Source organism: Xiphophorus couchianus, chromosome 19, assembly GCF_001444195.1.
Source record: "Xiphophorus couchianus chromosome 19, X_couchianus-1.0, whole genome shotgun sequence".
Classification (NCBI taxonomy): domain Eukaryota; kingdom Metazoa; phylum Chordata; class Actinopteri; order Cyprinodontiformes; family Poeciliidae; genus Xiphophorus; species Xiphophorus couchianus.
The window spans coordinates 786219-807968 of NC_040246.1; the positions used below are offsets into that span (position 1 = coordinate 786219).

Sequence of the window (21750 nt, forward strand, 5' to 3'; positions counted from 1 at the left end):
TTCTCGTTACGACAATTAAAAAGAAATTCAATATAACGAGATTTATATGTCATTAAAACCAAAATATCTTCCCTTAAAAATAAGAAAGGTCGCAACAGTAAAACAGCAGAACCTCTTGGAAGTTTTAGGAGAATCATGGCGAGCCGGTTTATGCCTTTTTAAGAAGTCGTAATGGTAAACGGTAAATGGCTTGTATCTCTATGACACTTTATGAAGTCCATAGGACTTCACTCTATGTTCACCAAATCATCCATTCACACACTGATCTGTTAGAGTGTATTTTTATGTCTTGTTAAGATGGCAAAGTTCTCGTTTTAACGAGATAAAATTCATCTCAATAAAATGGGAAAGTTTCTTAAAAGGGGAATCTTTCTCGTCATATTATAATCCATTAATTAAATTTAACATATTGTAGTTCTGGGCCTAGTTTGAATGTGTTGAAGTGTTTGGCTAGAATGTGACCAAATTTGCATATAAGTATTCTCTTGCACAGATTTCTTTGTTCTCATTTCTTCTGGATTTTACTTTGTGGGAATTTGAATAAAGTCTCAAATTCCTTCAAGTTAATGCTTCTGTTGTTGGAGGCTTGAAGGAACCCAACAACAACAGGGTCCAAACACATATTCCCACCTTTCTCATGATCCTGAACTCATCTGAGCCCAGACTGCTTCATACCGTTAAAGCATTCACACCTTAAATCGAACTCCAGTTTGTTTGCCTAGAAAGCCCGGTTCGTTTGAGGAGTTGTGAATGCGTAATCAAACTCTGATGTAATCAAAGCGAACGCTAGTCTGCCTGCAAACCTCGGCCTCGGTTCGGTTGAAGTGAACTCTGGTGCGGTTCGAACGCCAAGCGGACCAGAGATCGGTCTAAAAGCAGGAAGTGGACTACAGTGCAGTACAGTACTAGGCATTCTGGGCCAATAGAACCAAACAAATGAGTGAGCCTAGCGCTAGCGGGAGAAATGGCTTGTGGTCGTTTACCAGAGACAAAAGAGAAATCCTACAACCGCTAAAATCTGATGCCACACCATTTTTGCTTGCATTGAAGTTACGCTGATTTTCTTCTGAGGTTTTCATGACGTTTCCCTCAGTAGTTCTTGGGGCAGCGCCACCACAGGCGAGGAGGTGAACAGGTTCTTCAATTAGTTTGGTTACGTAGCAAAACGTAACAAATGTTGGTTTCGTAGTCGAGTCTATTGGACCATCAGGTGTGAAAATAACTTAAATCCATGCCGACTAAGTGGTTCAACAATATGATTTCAGATATTGACAGTTTTCTTCATGTTTTTTTGTCCTCCTTTTACTTCCAGGAGAAAATTAGGCCATTTTAAAAAGCTAAAGCCTGTGTACAAACCCCCTGAAGGTATTTTTTGCATGAAAAAAAAGACACTGATATTACAGATTCTTTGCCAAAAATTGTCTCCTGTTTTTTTCTGCTCATGAGTAATTGCAGAGCAATTGCAGTAAGCTGCTGGGAACTTCTGTTGTCATGAATCTTTGAACAAAGGCACTTCCTAACAACTTGTGTATGTCTCTCAATACGCGACTCGGAGCTCGACACACTTTGGAGCTGCGCCGGTGCGCACATGCGGCCCCGCAGTCTCCCCAGGAGCAGACAGAGGTCAACAGTTCAGCTGCAGACAAATGGGCTCCTGCTGGGATGGAAACCCAGCAGCGCTTGGAGCCGCAAAAGCCAGCGGATATTAAAGTCGGTCGCCGCTCCTCGGCCCCCGATGTGTGGAAATTTTATAAATAAATGATTCGACAACGTCCTGACGTGGAGAAACGAGCCTGACTAAAGTAAACAAATGACTTCAATTAAGAAGCGGGTCGCCGCTTTGTTTTATTTTCTTTCCATCTCCAGCTTCCACTGGGATCATCTTTTATTTTGCTCTTGTCAGGTTTATTTAAACTGACTGAACTGGAGCCGCTGGATAGGACGTGGTTTACCCAGCAACCTTTGAATCAGAGAAGGAAAGATTTCGAACCAACTTATCAAAAAGGGAAACACAGTTCCATCTTCCATTTCATGGTTTTCATTAAAGGAAAACATTTTGTTACCTTTTACTGATGGTCTTTCACACGCTGCCCCTGGCTGTGGTGTGGAGGAATTTCCTTTGGCCTTTTTAACAGCATTAAACGGTCATTTAGAAGCATGAAATAGAATGAAATAATCCCAAGCCGATGAAAATGATTTGATGCTGTAGCATCCCTGCAGGAAAAATCCAACTCCTAAAGTGCTACGAATTCTGATTGGCTAACAGGTCGTCTGACAGGAAACAAAACTTTTTTTAACCCGCAAAACTTTGCAATCCCAAGTTTTACAGAAATAAATAAATAAGAAGAAATAGTTCAAGGTCACATATTTTACTTTCATTTGAAATGTACTAATTTGTATTTCTGCAAAAATGTATCAGAAATGCTAAGAAGACTGACTTTTCTTTACACCTTTATCTGACAGGGAAATCAAAAGGGCTAAGAAGGTTCATCTATAGTGCAGTTCTTGAATAAAAACACTTTTATTAACAAAATCATTCTGTTTTAGTTTTCAAACGCGTTCGAAAATAACACCAGTTACACCAGAGTTTCTGGTAGACAGCACAGATGGATGTAATCATTGATAGATTGATGAGTAATAGTTGCATGGATGGAACTGGTGATAAATGGAAGGATGGACAAATATGTGGACTACATACATTAATTCTTTTTTTTATTTTTATTTTATTTTGTCTTTTATTCTTTATATGTTGTGTTGTCTGTGTATCATCTTTGTGGACCATGAGTCTGTTGAATAAAGTCAATCAAATAATGGATATATAACAAAGGCTGCATGATGATTGTATTCAGTTATAAAAACCACCATGCAGGCAAGTCATTCATATTTACTGACAGTCGAGTAACGAGAACAAAAATCTTGTTTCCATTTAGCCTCAGGTTTTGTAATCTCCCAGCTGGCTAATTTTGTTTCAAAAGTGGAAGTATTATACCGGATCCTACCAAAAAAAACAAGCCCGGCTTGTTTAGGTTGCGTCTCCGCGGCCGGGTTGGCCTTGGGTAAAACGTATGTCTCACTTTACCGTCTTTAGACTAGAAAAATAACGAGCTGTGTCTGATAACACGAACGAACCTGCACACCTTGTGGAATAAAGCAAAGGCAGAGAGGCTGGCGCGTTTTAATTTCAAAGCTTAGGGCTGTTTTAATGCTCGGCTGCCAAACCCCATTTCCACTGCATTGTTTACATGCACCCATCGCATTCTCTCATTCCCAACATCAGATATGCACATGGGAGATGAAAATATCTGGAGGATCATATCTGGAATCGGAGGAGACTTGTTGTCGGACGGTGTGGGAATTTTTCCACTTCAACGGGACACTCGTCACTACACAACCAGAAGTTCAATTTCCACCTGAAGCTATGAGACAGGCGACTCACATTCGTATTTGTTAGAAAAACAAACCTCTGCGTCCCATTTTACACATACGCTTTCATCTTCAGTGTGGGGCGGATCAAACCCAGAGAAAATTCAATTACCTGCTTGTTTTAAATTCTCTGTGTCGGCTCGTTCTCTTTAAGATGTTTCCCCAAAGGTAGAGTCTTTTCCGGTGGTCCTGTATCTTAATAGCATTCCCCAGCAGATGCCTTTGTTTTATAGGATTTCAGCCGGCCGCTCGCAAGTCGCCACCCCCAACATCACCACTCTGGAGACTTATCTAGACCGGCCAGGCAGAGCGGCAAAAGGTTTTGTTAAATTACCTTCAGTAATTAGCCCAGCAGCACGTGGGATCGCTGCTGAGCCTACACACACACACACGCCGACACACACAACACACAAATGCATCTATAAAGGCGCTGATGTGGGCACACTTAGCTCGCCTTTCATCGTGTGTTCCTCAGCAGCAGCCAGAGCGCGTTGTTAGGTCTCACCAGGTACAGACGGCACCACTGAGGCAACTTCCAGGAGTTTTTATTCCTTTTCTTTGCCAAGAAATAGGGAGATTGCGACGATAGCTCGAGCTATGCAAGACAATAAGCTGGAAAAACAAGCTGTATACACAGTTGACAGCAGCGGTTTGTGTACGCTGAACGAGCAGACGGCTACACCTTCCCCTCTTATTCAGGGCAGTTAGAATCACCATTATTTCAATTTGCTATAAACCACAAGAATGAGAGAAAAATATGTGAGATTTACGCATTACTCTCTTCAAAGTCAGAAGTTTACATATAAAGTGACTACTGTCCTTTTAAACTATGAGGGCTTTGGAAACCTCTGACAGGTTAACTGGCACATTTGAGTTAATTGGAGGCTCACTTTCAGAAGCATCTTAAAGGGGCAGTATGATGTATTTTCCAGCCACATGATGTCATTTTATAGCACAATCAAGTAACTATGTTACCTGTTACAAAAATGCTATTTATATCAAATATGACTTAAAATAAAGCTGACTTTGTAACTTGACGTCTTGAAATTGGGCCTCTGTCTCTTTAAGAAGACTCCTGCTCTTTCTGAAACTCCGCCTTCAGGAAGTCATCACAACATGGCTCCTCTATTAACCCTTTAACAATGTTTTTAACCAACATTTCACTGAGAAGTAGCTGCTATAATTAAGTCAGCAGATGTGTCTGGTAGTTCCACCAGATGTTAGCTAATTGCTGCTGGCTAGTCTGAAGGAGGAACTCCAGCAAGCCGTTATGTGAAGCTTGTGGAAGGAAGCCTAGGAAGTTTGACACAAGTCATACAGTTTAAAGGCAATGCTACCAAATATTGAGTATACAAATATAAACGTCTGATTTTGAAGGTATATACAAATAAATCTCTGACAAATTTTTTCCCCATTATTGTTTCGCTTAACAAAAAAAATAAATGTGGTCATTTTAACCAACTTAAAATGAGAAACGTTTGGTCTGACTGAACTTCAGACAGTGACCAATTGTCATGCAAATTTTGAGTGAAATCTTAAAAGGTTGCCAATAACTAATGAATCCCTAATAAATGATAAAGTACTTAGAATTATCTTGCATCCCAGAACAGGAATTAGAACGGTAACGCTTTATTTGACGGATTGTGAATAAGACTGACATGACACTGTCATAAACATGAGTAAGTCTTTATGAATATTTATGACTGTTGTCATAACGTGTCATTCAGTAAATCATGACACTTTTAATACAAAGTTGACATTATTAAAAATGTCTTTGTTATGACAACTTGACATTAACCTAGAAATCATGATCTGACATAAATTTGTTATAAAAGTATTACTGATTAAAAGTTTAATCAGTAACAAACTTAGAGTCCAGAGAAACTATATCCAAAACAGGAACATTTAGTTTATATTCTTCACTTTTAGAGAAGTGAAAAATATTCACTTCTTCTGCTTTGCAACCCAGAACAGGAACATCTAGTTTATGTGCTTTAGATGAACATTTAGCACCATCTACTTCATAGAGTCAAACATGGAGAACCAACATTTAGTTCATGCATACTTTTCTTGTTTGTTGTTTCTCTTTTTGCTCTTTCCTTTGGTTTATTGTTTTGTTTGTATTTCCTTCTAATTCATGTCAGCACTTTAAACTGCCTCATTGCTGAGGATGTGCTATATAAATAAAATTACTTCACCTTAACAATAAGAAAAAGAGAGGAAAAAAAAGGACGTAAATTAGGCATTTTTTTATTTACTGGTTTGAAGTAAATCAACCAGGTTACACAAAGCGTAATTTGAGTCCAAACATGTCAGAGGAAATGGAGAGTTCTTCCTCCGTTCCACTTTTCATTTTTCCCCAAGTTTCATGCACAGGCCCTCCAGTGGATGGGAGTGTTTGTTATGTGCGCCGACTCTTTTTCAGAAAACAAAAAAGCGATCGGAAAAACTTCTTTGAGAAATTTTCCATCAACCTTTCCTAACAGAGTATTTGTGAGAAATCAATGTGTACCCCAACATCTGGCTCCAGCTGTAATTTTCTCATACATTATTTTCTCTTTCCACAAATTTTCAAACATGGGGGGGAAAAAAAGCCCTAGTCTGCGTAGAAACGGTTTAGAGCCCGATAAGGGAAGCATTCAAGGCATTTAAGCATGTTCACATGAAGCCCTGTAGAAAACCCAGCCAAGCACCTACAATTCAACAGAACCCTGTGAGTGAAGGTGCCGACAGCACAGCACAATTACGGCAGATAAAAACAGTCCTCTTTCTGCCCACACACACACACACACACACACAAGTCCCACTTTCCTCTTGTCCCCCTCTGTGTCTCGGAATAAAAGCAGAGAAGAAAGTGTCACAAAAGTAATCATCTGTTTGCGATGCTGGAGCTGCAGGCCTCATTTGGCACAAACCAAGTGTATATTTCTCATTGAGGAAGCAAAGTTTGGACTTTCCTTCAGAAAAGCATAAACAACTTTAATGATTTTCAACTCCCTGTGCGGTGCTCGGCTTTTTATACATTCCGATTGCAGGTCTTAATATACTATCGTGGCATCCTGATAAAAAAAAAAACAAAAAAAAAACAGGCATGAAAACAAGGGGAATAACCCGCGTCCAACGCTGCTCAATCCGAGTTGGGGAGGAGATAGGATAGAGCGCACTCACAGTCTGAGCAGGTGATGGCATAGAAAGCTGAAGAGGAAGATCTAAATTGGATCTCTGCTCCTGGGCTGCTTTAGCCCTGATGGAGAGGAGGAGAGCAGGCTGGAAAGAAAGGCGAGAGGGAAAAAAAAAAAAAGGAGGTCTAGAGACAGGAGAAGAAAAGTTAATTCATAAGACGGAGGAGGAGGCCGGCTGGATTTAACAGCAAGTTTCATCTTTTTCTCTGTATGACAAACCGCAAACGTGCGCACACAGGGCGACACCCACACGAACTCATAAACACTGCGAAAAAATCAAAAAAATAAAAGCCCATCGCACACAGAGAACCAGCAGATAAGGCCAAAAAAAAAAAAAACGAAGCCCAGGCAGCTGATAAAGGCCAGGAGGGAGAGTAAATTAGAGGAAACATAAGAGATGACGGACAAGAGAGGAGAGAAGACACCGGGAAAGAGATGAAGACGTCTGCGTCTCCATTACAAAAGTGAGCAAATATTTGTTTTCGTATGGAAAGACAACAAATACAGTGGTAGAGAAAGATAAATATAGAGCTGTTAAAAGATAATTGTGTGGGGAAAAAGCTAAGAGGAATCTGTAAGAGAAGACGAGAAGAGCAGCAACACTAATGGAAACCAAGACGAAGGTGGGAAACTGACAGAGATAAAGTAAGAAAACTTACATTTCAGAACAATCTCAGAGTTGTTTTGTATTTCATTAACAGGATTGGTTCTGCCCTGCACTGAAAGCAACACCATTTGCTGTACAAATTGGGAATCCGTTCAGGGAAAATAAATGATATCAATTTATTTCTCTTTACGTTCGCGGCTTGGCAACAGCAAAACAAAACAACAACAACAAAAACACACAAAAACTAAGGCAAACCAAAAATGTAAAAACAAATCCAGTGATTTTCACTGTGGGGCAAGCCACAGAACCAGCCTGTATAGCTGTCATTTATGAATGTTGTTGCAGAAGAATCCAGGAAACAGAAAGTAGATGAGTCTCACAGAACGGGAAAGGATGTCTCAATTCAAACAGCTCCAAAAAACGTACGAGCAGAAAGTGGGAAAAGAAGTGAAGAGAAGCCGGGGAGGGAAAAAAGGAAGAAGGTTGAAAGGAGTGGATGACACAACGTCTACAGGAGAGAGACGAGTTCAGACATTAAAAAAAAAATTAAAATAAATAAAAAATTCTCCTCAAGCATTCAACTCTCTTGCAGATCTTCCCAGGAAGCAGCCTTTACTGGGAGTAACCTTGTGCTCCCGAGTCGAATCCCTGGAGATGCATGGGCCCTGTCAGAGCCGGCCCCCCCGCCCCGAGCCACCGTTCTGAAACAGCCCCTATAATTCCACACTACATCTGCATTCAAAGGTCGTTCATCACTCGGTGCACAGTCACAGGTACGCTCGCCTGCGGCTCCGCGCCCACCAAGAGCCTCGCTGCAATTCCTGTGACTCTGCCAAACTTTAAAGAGGATAAATTATGGAAAAAGAAAAAAAGAACTTCACTTTTACTCAGCTCCACCGCATATATCTGGTAGTTTAAAGTTAGCATCAAATCGACCCCTAAAGTTCAGATTTGCTGGGGAAGTAGAAGCTCCCCCTGGTATTTCTTGTCCCGGCTTTCACCTCAAATCAAGTGGCAATCCCCACCCCGGAATGAAAAGTAAAAAAAAAAAAAAAAAAAAGGTTTCTTCTGCAGTTTTGCTTTGCAGTTTAATGTTTAACTCGCATCAAAAGTTAGATATACTCTCAGCTCTGCTTAGTCCACTTTAATCCAACTCCAGTTCGTTTGTCTTGAAAGTCCGGTTCGTTTGGGGAGGCAGAAACGCCAACGATCAAACTCTGATGACGACCAAAAAAAAAAAAGAAGAAGCCAACTCTGGTGCATCTAAAAACCCAGCTCTCTGTTTGGTTGAAATGAACTCTGGTGCGGTTCGAATTCAAACGTGAATACCAAGCAGACCGGCGAGCGCTCTAAAAGCAGGAAGTGAAGTGTAGAGCAGAGCATTTTGGGTAAATCCAACCAAAACAAATGAGCGTATTTATCACTAGCAGCACAAATGGCTCCCAGTCAAGGGGTTACTCCAACACTTTAATCTTGGAGATTGGAACCAACCCCCAATTGATCCTGCATGAATGAAGCAGGTACAGATGGATAGAAGAGAATACATCTTTATACTCTACACCACATATCAAACTCAGGACCCGGGGGCCAAATCTGGCCCGCCGCAGCTTTTCATGTGGCCCTCTGGACTCCAAATTACACCAACAAGCCTCTCCAGTTTTTCCACAAAATTCACACAAAAACATTTCCCCGCATTTTTTCTAATTTTACTGAAATTTTTCCTCAAAATTGGCCAAAAACATTGGGTTTAAGTGACTGCTGCCTCAGCCTTACTTGATGTCAACTTATAGACCGTGACCGACATAGCGATTAATAAAAAGTCACATTGTATATTAGAGCAAAAATCGTAGAAAGTCCTTTCAAATATTTCTAGATTAGCACCACAAAACCTGTGATTTGGATTACAGGAAAACCCACAAAAACAGCCACAAAATCCTGGACGGGCTGATCAGGGTGAAAAGATGTTCAATATCATTTTATTTTAAGAAACACTTGTTGAATGCTGAAACAGCTACTTATTGATATTTTAGCAATTTAGTGGGTTTTATCAATACATTCTGGCACAATCAACCCATTCACATTTTTGATATGGCCCAAAATGAAAGATGAGTTTGACACCCCTGTTATACTCTCTCCACTGTGGAATAAAACATGAAAACAGACCTAAAATCCAAATGCCTTCTCTATTCATAACTAGAATTGGGAACTAGTTGACGAGATACAACTACTTAAATGTGTCATTATTCAATAAACTCCTTTAAATGTGCTAAATGTCAATTCTCCCATCAAGGATATTTAGGTTCAACCTTAGAAATCCTGTTATCAGAGATGTAAATCATGTAACATTTAACTGAAACTACCACGATGAATCCAGGTCAGGTTAGAAAGAAACACGACATTCTGAACAGCAGCTAGCCGCTACACATCTCCGATAGGACAGTGACAGAAGGAGCTTCCCTGATCATGGTCTGTTCAACGATGCCAAAAGATACATCTGCTGGGCTGAACTGAGGTTTCCTTGAGACAAAGTTACACTCACCTTAACGTTTCCTCCTATCAGGTCAGGTGGCTCTTCGTCCGCCTCCAAGGCCACGTTGATGGTGGCAAAAGGCCGACTGGCCATCTGCTGCATCTCCCTCAGCAGTTGCTAGGAGAAAAGAAAAAAGAAAAAAAAAGGTAAGTGACAGGTAAATAATGACTATAAATTGTCCCAATCTTCAATCAGCCAAATATCTTTGATGGCGATTTGGAACACGGGCAGCTGCTGAGTTAATGTGTCAGAACACGGCGTCTCCCTAAAGGCTCCGTCTTATTTGGAAACCTGCTCAATCCTCCTGGAACAACTCACTGTCTGTTGTTGTCAGACATCTGCATGATCTGCCTTAATTGAGAACATTCAGAGATATTTACGAAGACGGCCTCGGTCAGGATTTGATTTGCTACCAATCAGGGAGATTTAAGACTAAGTATTTGGAATCTAATCAAGTATGATGCTCTACCGCCGAGCGACAGTGGCCGCTGTGCGAGTCCCAGCTGGAGGATATCAGCAAAGGTGATGGGTTTTTGTTCTGATTAGTGTCTCTTCAATTGTTTAAAAGGTCTCCAATATGAGTTCTAGAGCTTTTTCAATAAAAAATATGGCTAAACGTTTAGCCTGCAATGAAACTCCCAATGTCTTCAGTAAGGACATGCAGGGTATCGGGTTAAAAGCGGGCTCAATAAAACACTTTTCAGAGTGTTTTTATTTTTTGAAAGCCACATTCCATTCTTTTTCACTTCCCATTATGCACTACTTAGTTTTTTTTTCTAAATATAATGGGCTCAAAAATACAAAAAACAAACAAAGGTATGTGGATGCATTTTGATGAATTTCAGTAAACAGGAGCGTGTAATCCACCGACTGAGTTTGTTTGTGTGCGACTTCAACTTCAGTTTGTTTTTGACGCAGAGAAACTTTCTGTATCCAGCAGAGAATCTATTTCAAAAAGTCTTGGAGATTTGAAACGCCATCTAGTCTATATCAATTTAGCTTTGAGACTGAAGAGACAACAATGAGCGGATCGCACCTCTTTGCTGCAGGATACCAGGAATAAAAAACAACAAATTCTGCTGTAATTAGGAATAACAAGTCAGGGGAGCTGAGTTTTAAGTGGCAACAGTATTTATCATCCAAAAACTTACTCAAACAGTCCAAATATATGTATTTGATTTCTACTTTTTTAATGTATTTTTTCTTACATTTACTTTATTTTCCAGTCTTGATTGTGTGTTGAACAGGAGAGGCACCACTCAATGTCCCGGGGCTTTCTTTTCTGTGGTGCTGTAAAGCTTTTACCTGGCAGTACTATTTTTTAGTCCATTCTGATTTCTCCTTTAGTAAAATCATATAAGATACGGAAGAGAATTGGAAGATTAGGAAATTGTTTTCTTTGAATCCTAATTAAAGTCAGAATTCAGAGAAAAAATTCAGAACGGAGCAAGAGAGAGAAGGCTAATCATCGTATTTATGAACAACAAATTATGACGAAATTGACATCTTAAAATGTCTTTGGCACTTTCTATTCCCAATTAGCAATGGCTGTTATTCACAGGTAGTATGGTTAGCATGCTACCTGTTTTTTCTTCTCTCTTGCTCCCTGGTAACCTGAATGAACCTGAGCTGCACAACTACGTACTGTCTGGGTTGTCTGTAGAAATCATAAGTCCCCACATTGAGTCTGTTATTGATAACATCGTTTACACATAAAGTCATTGAATATAAAAAATGCTGAACAGAAATAATTCCATGGTCACGTTGCATGTAGCACAAAACTACATTTTGAGCCACTGATGAACCGAGCGCGTCCAGACGTCTAGTAGAAAATGGATTCAAAAATGGACTCAAGGAACAAGGAACAAGGTCCGCCTTGTTTCCTACACCGTATTTCCATGACATTTTAAACACCTCATTGATACTGAGTCTCAGAGTATGGTAGTGGTAGCACTTATGCATGGTGCATTCACTGATTGGAAAAATAGTTGATTTTTCGGATTCTGACCAAACGGTCACCAGCGTCTTTCATGGACCATCTCTAGTATTAATTAGGGGTTAACCCAGCTTTAGTTGGAATCAATAACTCTCAGCTCTCGTTGTAGGCCTATTAAAGAGGTTTCGGTGTAAGGGGTGAGGCGTTTTTAATCAAAATCTTACAATCAAAACTTCTTTTAAATTGTCAAAAAATGAAGAAAAAAAAAGAAATATGGTTATACAAAAAGCAGTTTTCGTAATCCAATACATGTCCATTAGAAAACACACAAACAGCACCTTCCAACTGCACTCTGGTAATTATGCATTTTCTAACAGTGCGAGGCAGCGGCCCATCCTCATTTTCTTTTGATTTATAACATGGACGTTGGCCAAAGGAGGAGGAGGAGCAGAGGTTATTACGGAAGGACGGAGAGGAGGACAAGAAACAGAAGCTAACAAATACGAAGAGACGATGATGTAGGAGAATTAGAGTGGAGGAAGAGGAGATTGACCTAAAAGAGCCGGCGCGTGGACGACATCAGGACAAACGGATGAGAGGGGTACTTCCATCACTGTCCGTCAAAGTAAAGAAACCCGAACTGTCAAAATACCTGATTACTAACTCAGACACAACAGTTAAAAGAACAAGAGAAATCAGATCCAGTTGGAGAAAATCCAAAGAACCTCAACAAAGTGTTTTTAAAAAAGCGTTGACTATTGATCATCATCACTTCTGTCTGCTGGCACTGCAACTCAAAAAGAACTCAAACTGCACCAAAGAGGCTCGATGTGTGCGTGGTCCCGGTTTTGTTTGTAGACCCAACAATCGCAAGTGGCGTGACACATTCTTCTGGCCTTCATCTCATTAAAAAGAAGAAGAAGAAGAAAAAAAAAGAGTTGCAAGGTGCAGGCTGCTGCAATTCCAGCTGAGGAGCGCGCCGACAGTCGGAATCGCACATAAAATACTTGTGCAGCGAGAGGCCACCGGTCCCCTGGTGAACCTCTTAACAGCTTTCAATTAATCTGCTGAGTGCTTTCATCCTCTGTGAAGCTGCCAAATGGGCTTATTGACATGTTAGCACCTTTCTCCTAAATGTGACACTTAGAATGATATCCTTTCTATGGGTCACAGTAGCAGCCGGAAGCAAACTCTCTCTCTCTCTACGGTAAAACTTGAAGAAAACGTATTTATCACAGATTCTCCTCATAGAGCACACCAACCCCCCTTAAACTCTTGCAACAGTTCCAGATTTCTCAGCTCAAAACAGCTGAGTAAAAGAGAGCCTCAGTTCTTTTCCTTTAACAAGAAGAGCCATCGATATTTGTTATGAGGTGATATTTCAGATTCCCAGCACCCTGAAATCTTAAGTGGCAAAACAAGAGCAATCAGGATCACAGCAGTTCACTGTTTAGCATGTCGCACCTGTGGTGCCGTGTTTGCCTGTCATTACGCCCCGGCTGACAACCAGCAGTGATGAAGCCAGCATGGTTTCTGGAAATATCGGGCAAGCCGGTTGGAAGCCCAGTAACACCGCACCGATCAGTGCCTTCCACTTATTGGATCACTACTTTTTAATTTGGGATTTTCCGACAACAAAGGGTCTGTTTTTAAGAAAACAGAATCGAAGAGGTAGCAGTAGTAAGCAGCGGTGGGACTCAATAAACAAACCTTTAAAATCGGGTTAATTACAGGGTCGGTAATTATTTAATTGCGACCGACTGCATTTTAGATCGTTAATAAACTCTCGGATAAATAAATAGACATCTGAGCTCAACAACAAAGATGTTTATTTAATCTCTTAACTCGAGGTTATTCAACCATCAGATTAGTAAAAAGTGCTTTTATATTCATTCAACTTTCCAGTGTTTCAGGAACTTCTTTAAAAAAAAATCCTTCTGTAAAAATGTGAACTTTGGACGCCGACACTAGTGTTGGGGTCGTCTGTCCTGCTGCTACATGTTTGGTATTGAGATGCTATTTTAGCCTTGAATAGCTTAGCTGATGGGCTAACTCCTTTTAGCTCAATTGAACATAACAATAGACTTCTCCATTGTCCCATCACATTGTTTTTTGAAGCATAGATTAACCCCTACCGAGCCAAGAGAAGCAGCTTTATCATCCAGTGCTGTTTGTGGATGTCACTTGTGCCTAAGATTTTCTCCAAGCTCAAAATCCAAAACAACACAGACCATTTACTGCTCACTGTTGAAATATTATTCTTCTGACTGCAAGTAATGTTTTGCAGAGACCAGGCCAGTCTGATGGTGAATTTGTGGAGGGAGAGAAACATTAGGGTCATGGCAAGGAGGCCTTCCAGGATCAACGATTCAGAAATGAATCGCTGCGGATAACTCGTCAAAATACCAGAGGCATCATGCAAAAAAGCTGCTCAACAATTAGAAGCAGGAGGTGGCGACTGTAATGTCAAAAAGTTGTTTTTTTTATTAACTATTGAAAAGGCTGTGACTAATTTTAGAAAAGCCATTGTTTCATAAAATATGAATAAAAAACAGATTTTTGTTTTTATAATTGATAATCCCTTTCCATCGTTCCGTTGAGAGATTCTCGTGAAAAACTAATTAGCGGATGGACGGTCTTTATGGACGGAGTGACCGTCCAGAAAGACAATAAAAGAAAAAACTTTTAGGCAATAAGATTCAAATCTGGACGTAAAAAAAACGTTCCATGTTCTTTTTCCATTTTGAATCCAACCCGTAACTACAACCAAATTCCGGACTTTTCCAGACTGTGTAGAAACTAGAACTCCTCCTCACCACAAGACCCAACATACCCATTACGTTTAAAACCCACAAGTTGATCCACAAAGCTCTTGTCACGCACACTCAATATTTTCCAGTAACAGGAGCTTCGTTAGCAACGTTTCAGATTAATAAAGCATCATAAAGCTGCTGATGAAACGGAATGTGGAAAAGCTTCACTGCGAAGGAAGTACAATATTGGAGCGAGTTCATTAAAGCTCCGCACGTCAAAGAGAAAACCAAACATAAACTCACGACACACAAAACACACAATTAGAAGCTTTAATTAGAAAGATAACAGTAAAGCAAACACAGCCATAAAGTATGAATGAATCCAAATCACAGAGGCAAAGACCGACGACTAAAACCAGGCCGGAGCACCTGATTGGCTCGCTCTTTAGAACTTCGAAGTAATGAAAATGGAAATGAGCAAGTCGATGTGCTGAATGTTGATTCATCATGATTAGACATATGGCTGTATGAAGCATTTTGACAAGCAGAACATGTATGGATGCAACAAGCAACGGCAGCTTTGGTTTACCGTACAACGACGTAGTATTCTGTTACACAACGCAGGACAATCTTATTAAACACTAATCGCGTGTGTCGTCTCTTGGGAAACCAAAACCGAACGTTCTCAGAGCCGGATAACGAAGTAAAACTCATAAGAAACGGGAAGAACCTCCTCCCTGTTGTTGTCATTGTGTTGATGAACCAGACTGTCTGGATGTGTGTGTGGGCGTGTGTGTGTGAGGAGGCAGGAATCTGCATGCAGACAACATCTTTTTCTCATAAACACAACTCCTTGAGCTGCCGCTCGCTCCTTGAGCTTGCTTTGTCAAAGCAAGCAAATTGATTTACTGGATAAAAAGCAGAAGGGAGGTGGGGAGAAAGCATCCGAATGCTGCGGTAAACAAACTTTTTAGATTCAGTCCCCCTCACTAAACCCTCCGTTCACAGCTCGGTCTCCTGCCTAATGTACAGCTAACCTCTGTTCAAACAGCAGCAGCTGGCTGGGGCCACAGGGTTTTTGGTTCTGTAATATTTATCTCCTTGATAAAGTACATTATTGTAGATTTGCTCATTTGTAGCTGCGTTTTCACTACAAATGTGTGCAAAATTTAGCTGATTATGAAACGCAATTAAATTCACACGTGAATAAGTTTGTTCATATGGTAAGTCATTAAAAGATCATCCTCCATCCACTTCCTGTTTTCTTCTTCGTCGTCGTTTCCACCAGTAGGAACATCTGGCTGTTGATCATGTGACTCGTGCGATGAAAATTAAGTGTTCCTGTTGCAGTTTTGCAAAATAAACCAATTTTGATACGGGCAAAAAAAAAAACCGCCATCTCATTCTAGCAGCTAAACTTTTATTTGAGTAATTTTTTGTCGAAATTGTCTTGTCTCTATTAAGCAAAATTATTTTCAAAATGTCAAATTGCGCAATTCGGAAACACAGGTAGATGTATTTGTGTGGTTTCCCAGCAATTTTGCACGATGGTCTATTTAAATATTAGAGAAAATTATATTTAAATTTCTCTAAGACCACTTAAAATGATCAGTTTCTCTGATTTTACTTTTTATAGTGTTACGACCCGTCTAGGGGTGGCCAGATCATAACATGAAAGGTCCCTCCTCGTCCCATCCCAAACAGCCAACACATACAAAGTTAAACATTTTACAATGATGTTTATTAAAAAATATATGTTTGATTTAAATATAACAAAAATGGAGCATATAACTTCAGAATGAGCTAGTGCCAAAACAACAAACAAAAGGAACTATCTAAATAATAATCAACTTACCTAACCGAAAATAAATAAACCAAATGACAAAAACTTACCTCCCTAACTAAAAAAACAGGAAAGAACTAAGGCAACATAAATGGCAGCTCACTCCTACAAACTCCAAACCAAGAAGTTGAACAAACAAAACAAACAGTGTGGCCGGTTGAGATGAGCAGAGGAGGGATCTTCCAGGAAGTCCACGTCAGCCGCTTTTATACTCCTCACATCCGGGAAGCCACCAATCGGACGTCCCCCGTCGTCCTCCAGGCACCAATCAAAAACAAGTACCTGCGCACTCATTTACATAATAACATTTAACGACTCCAGTCGTAACACCCCCAATCACAAGAATTAAACACACCCCTAAGTGTTTAATTCAAATGAGTTAAAAACTTCTAGATAAAGCATCAGCTAATACATTATCCTTACCCTTTTTATAGTTAATCTGCAAGTTAAAATCTTGCAGCAGCAGAGACCAGCGCATCAGTCGGTGGTTGGAATTTCGCATTTGGGAGACGAAGACCAGCGGATTATGATCGGTGAACACTTGGACAGGTCGTGCACTAGAACCAATATAAACTTCGAAGTTCTGTAACGCAAGTAACAGAGCAAGAGCTTCCTTTTCGATTGTGCTGTAATGAAACTGATGTTTATTAAACTTTTTCGAAAAGTAGCAGACAGGATGTTCTATGCCTCGCTCATCTTCCTGCAGAAGCACAGCTCCAGCACCACACAAACTTGCATCAACTTCAAGTTTAAAAGGACGCTCAAAATTTGGCGCAGCCAGCACCGGTGCACTGCACAACAATGCTTTAGCGGACTCAAACGCGACCCTACAAGAGGAAGACCAAATAAAAGGTTTCAAAGGACTAACAAGTTCAGTCAATGAACTAACCACATCTGAAAAATTTTTACAAAACCCGCGATAAAAACCACATATTCCCAAAAAGCGACGCAAGTCCTTTTTTGTCTGTGGGATAGGAAAATCAATTATTGCTTGCACTTTAGCAGCAATAGGACGTACTTGTCCTTGACCAACTTGCTTTCCTAGATAAGTGATTGTGGCTTTTCCAAACTCACATTTCGAGAGATTCAATGTGAGAGAGGCATCACAAAAACGACTGAACACTTCCGAAAGAGTTTCCAGATGTTCTGTCCAAGTGGCAGAATAAATAACTACATCATCCAAATATACTTCACAACTTTTCACTCCCGATAATACCTTTTGCATTAAACGTTGAAATGTAGCGGGTGCGTTACGCAACCCGAAAGGCATAACGGTATATTGGAGGAAATGATCAGGAGTTACAAAAGCAGAAATTTCGGAAGCTCTTGGTGTTAATGGAACTTGCCAGTAACCCTTTAACAGGTCCAACTTTGTGACAAATTTAGCGGAGCCAACACGATCAATGCAATCTTCCATTCTAGGAAGTGGAAAAGAATCGGATTTGGTGACAGCATTAACCTTCCTGTAATCTGTACAAAACCGAAATGTATTATCTGGCTTTGGAACTAGGAGGCATGGCGAACTCCACGCGCTGTTACTGGGTACTGCTAAACCATGTTCAAGCAAATAAGCCACTTCCTGTTGCATCAAAACACGCTTTGTTGGATTTATTCTGTAAGCATGTTGTTTAATTGGCTTCTCTACCTCCACATCAATATCATGGAACAGCACGGATGTTTGGTGCGGATGATCTGAGAAAAGTAATAAATTAGCTTCAATCAGGTCAGTAATATCTTTGCGGGCAGGCTGTGACAAATGAGATAGAAAAGATTCCAAATTTCCCATCACTTCAGAGTTCCGCAAACGGGTCACAGGCATGCAACCGCTGTTCTCCCTCAAATCGTCATCTGCCAGATGATATGGTGGGGGTAAAGAGCAAACAGAAACAGGGGTAACAAAAGAGGTGTTATCTACAATGCCTTCCCTGGAAACATAACGTTTGAGCATGTTAATATGACAAATCCTCGTTTTTCGTTTTCGATCCGGAGTCTTAATCACATAGTTTGTTTCATTTATTTTTTTCTCCACCTCATATGGTCCTGAAAATTGTGCATGAAGACTCGATCCACTCAAGGGAAGTAGCACTAAAACCTTTTCACCTGGAGTGAAATTTCTACTCACAGTTTTTTTATCATAACGAGCTTTCATTTTATTCTGAGCCTTAGCCAGATTTTCTCGGGCCAGCTGACATGCATGAAAAAGACGCTCTCTAAAACTACTAACATAATCCAACACATTATGTTCAGTTTGACGCGACTCTGACAACCATTTCTCTTTAACGAGTTGGAGCGGACCACGAACAGTGTGTCCAAATACCAAATCTGCCGGACTGAATCCAAGGGATTCCTGAATGGTTTCTCTAACTGCAAATAGCAGAAGTGGAAGACCCTCGTCCCAACTTTTATCAGATTCAAGGCAGTATTTGCGCAACATAATTTTCAGGGTTTGATGAAACCTCTCCAGCGCACCCTGTGACTCTGGATGATAAGGGCTGGAGGTTTGATGTTTAATTTTCAGTTCATTCAAAACTTGAGCTAAGACCTTTGACATAAAATTTGTCCCTTGATCCGTTTGAACGACCTTAGGTAAACCAAAAGTCGAAAAAAAGTTTATGAGGACTTTCACAATGTTCTTCGCCTTTAACGTGCGTAATGGAATAGCTTCCGGAAAACGAGTGGCAGCACACATCAGAGTTAAGATGTATTGATAACTCGACTTGGTTTTTGGCAAAGGGCCAAATAAAAGTCCAATAAAACTCGTTGAAATGGTTCGCCGAGCGCTGGAATGGGATGAAGAGGCGCTGGTGGAATTGGTTTATTTGGCTTTCCCACTAATTGGCATATGTGACATGACCTACAATAATTCACTACGTCAGACTTTAACCCAGGCCAGAAGAAATTACGTAACACACGGTGATAAGTTTTTTTAACACCGAGATGTCCAGCCAAGCTGGCATCATATTTCTTTTAGATATTTATTTTATTTTATGAACTACTGACAACATGTCTCCAAAATTCCAAGCAAAAATTCTGTATTTATTTGCAGAGAATTAAAAATGGTCAAAATCACACCAAAAAAATGCAGTGCTTTCAAATAACGCAAAGAAAATAAGTTCATATTCGTTTAGAATCAACAATACTAATGTTTTAACTCAATAAAATTTCAGAAATCAATATTCAGTGGAATAACCATGAAGTTTTCAGTGGGGTTCAGTGCAGTGGGCTCTTCATTTTTTTCCAGAGCTGTATATATGCATGATTGAATTATGCACCAAGTTCTAGTTTTCAAAATAACTGAAGTTTCAAACTGTATACCTGTTCCGTTTAGGAAAAAGAATGCTTCGACTGCATTGTTAAAGGCTCAAAATTATTAATGTCGATAATGTAAACTTCTCACCAGTATTGTATATTCCTCTCAATGTGATGGCCAGTCTGCCTCGCGTGTTTTTAACTGCTGGACCGCCGCCGTCGGATTTGAGAAGGCGGCAGAGCTGGAGCGAAATCTGAGGCGTGGCCATTCTGGAAGAACTCCTTCAGAGGATATTGTACATTTTCCCACCAAATCTCATTATCTTGTGCTGTGAGTAGGCAGCTGCAGCACAGCAAACACTCAGCACTCCAAAGATAATCAGACGCCGCGGCACTACAGTGAATGTCTCCTGCTTCTTAAATTGGCTCTTGGTTTTCTGCAGGCCAGTTAGTGTGACTGTGTGTCTGAAAATGGAAGTGATATTTGACAACATTTACCACGGCAGCGCAAAACTGTATACAAAAACCTCGTAGTACATGTGAATAGACGTGGTCGCACACAGACACGCGTGGTTGAGACACCTGCACATGACCATTCAGCTTTGAATACATTATCCCAAACACACACACACACACACACACACACATACAGGGGGAGTTTATCTCAGCAGGCAAAACTGAATTACAACAGACTAACCAATGTGCCTGAAGGGAAACGCTCAACTAAAATAAGCATGAGGAAACCGGCGCTTAATAAACACTAGCGCAGGGATTATAAAACAGTATGAAATTAATGTTAAAATTCGTAGCGCTTCTTGCTCATTGTTAATGTTTTGGTATAAATTTTAATGCATTTTCAATGCAACGCCACAAAAAAAATACAATTGGGAAAGTGCTAGAAGAGAAATGATGCACACAGCCTGTGTTCACAAGATCAAAATGAGAAGGAGCTTGCAATATTTTGGGGGAAACTCAATATTTCTATTTTTTGTATTCACCACATAAAGGTTAATTAGGCTTTTAAAAAAATCTGTAATCATCTGTAATATTTCAGTTTGGTTTGACTGGTCAAAATACGAATTACAATATGTTATTAAGCTTTTGAGCATTAATAAATGAAACGTTGGCCAACATATTTGAGGTGTATTGATGATGGCACTCGTTAAAGTTTAATGTTTGTTACTAGTTTCCTCAATTGTTGACTGGACAGTGTCTTTTATGTTTTTAAAATGCTTTGTTGTCAAAATGTGTTACATAAATAAACTTGATTGATTCATTGATTGAATAAATTAAAATTGATTAAGCTTGTTCGTGCATTTAGAAAGAAACCTGTAAGTAGATATTAAGCATTCCCATTAAGTCCACATTTCTGCAATAAAATATCTGTTTTAGTGATCTGATAAAAAGCATCACCATTAATAGAAACAAAAGCTTGAAAAATATTGTTTTGTGTGTAATTAATTTATATAATATGCTTCGGTGAGCTGACTTTAAATGGAATAAATCATTTTTATAAAAATATGCTAATTCATGGAATATGACTGTATTGCATTTTCTATGCTTGTCTGATTTTAAATGGTTTTAGTGCTAAAAAGAAAACTGTTGATGAGAAAATGGAATAAAAGTTTCAAAATTCTCTAAGAAAAAGAGAAAAAGTTGAATCTAAAATGATTATTTTTAAGGTTTGATCAGTGTATTCTAAATTCTCCTCCAGAAATTATCGGATGCAGTCCAGGCTCATAAAAAACTGTGAAATAACCCGTCAGCACAGCACAGGTAAGGAGCTACGCAGTAGATGCTAACCTTGGTGTTCAATAAGCTAGCTGCTAGCCAGTATTTTCTTGCGTTTTTGGCAGTCTCTGGTCTTCTTAAGATTCACATATGCGTTAGAACTGCACCAGATTCCACTACAACAGAATAGAGTCTTAGGTTTTTAGTTGGACCAGAGCTAAGAGTCACACCTTTTTTGTCAATTTGATGAAATACTCCATAGGAAAGTACAAAGTAATGCTAGATCACTAAAGTAAAAGGAAATAACAAGACTACTAAAACTGCAAAAACTAAAAATGAGCTTCAATGACCACGTAGAAAATAGTTTTCTTTGACATAAGTTCTTACAAGCTTTTGTGCCTCTTCTGACATGAAGTCCAGACCTTCCCCTGACAGTGAAAATCGATAGTTTTCAGTCTTCTTCCCACAGTAATAACATCCACACCGAAAAGTGTTG

General features: G+C 39.8%; 1 protein-coding gene across 1 annotated transcript in view; it reads right to left on the reverse strand.

Moving 5' to 3' along the window:
• atrn (attractin) overlaps positions 1 to 21750 on the reverse strand; it is a 151540-nt gene that overhangs the window by 10379 nt on the left and 119411 nt on the right. Inside the window, exon 27 of the mRNA XM_028001581.1 lies at positions 9752 to 9859. Coding sequence (XP_027857382.1) covers positions 9752 to 9859 — 108 coding nt within the window. The remainder of the gene's footprint in view (positions 1 to 9751; positions 9860 to 21750) is intronic.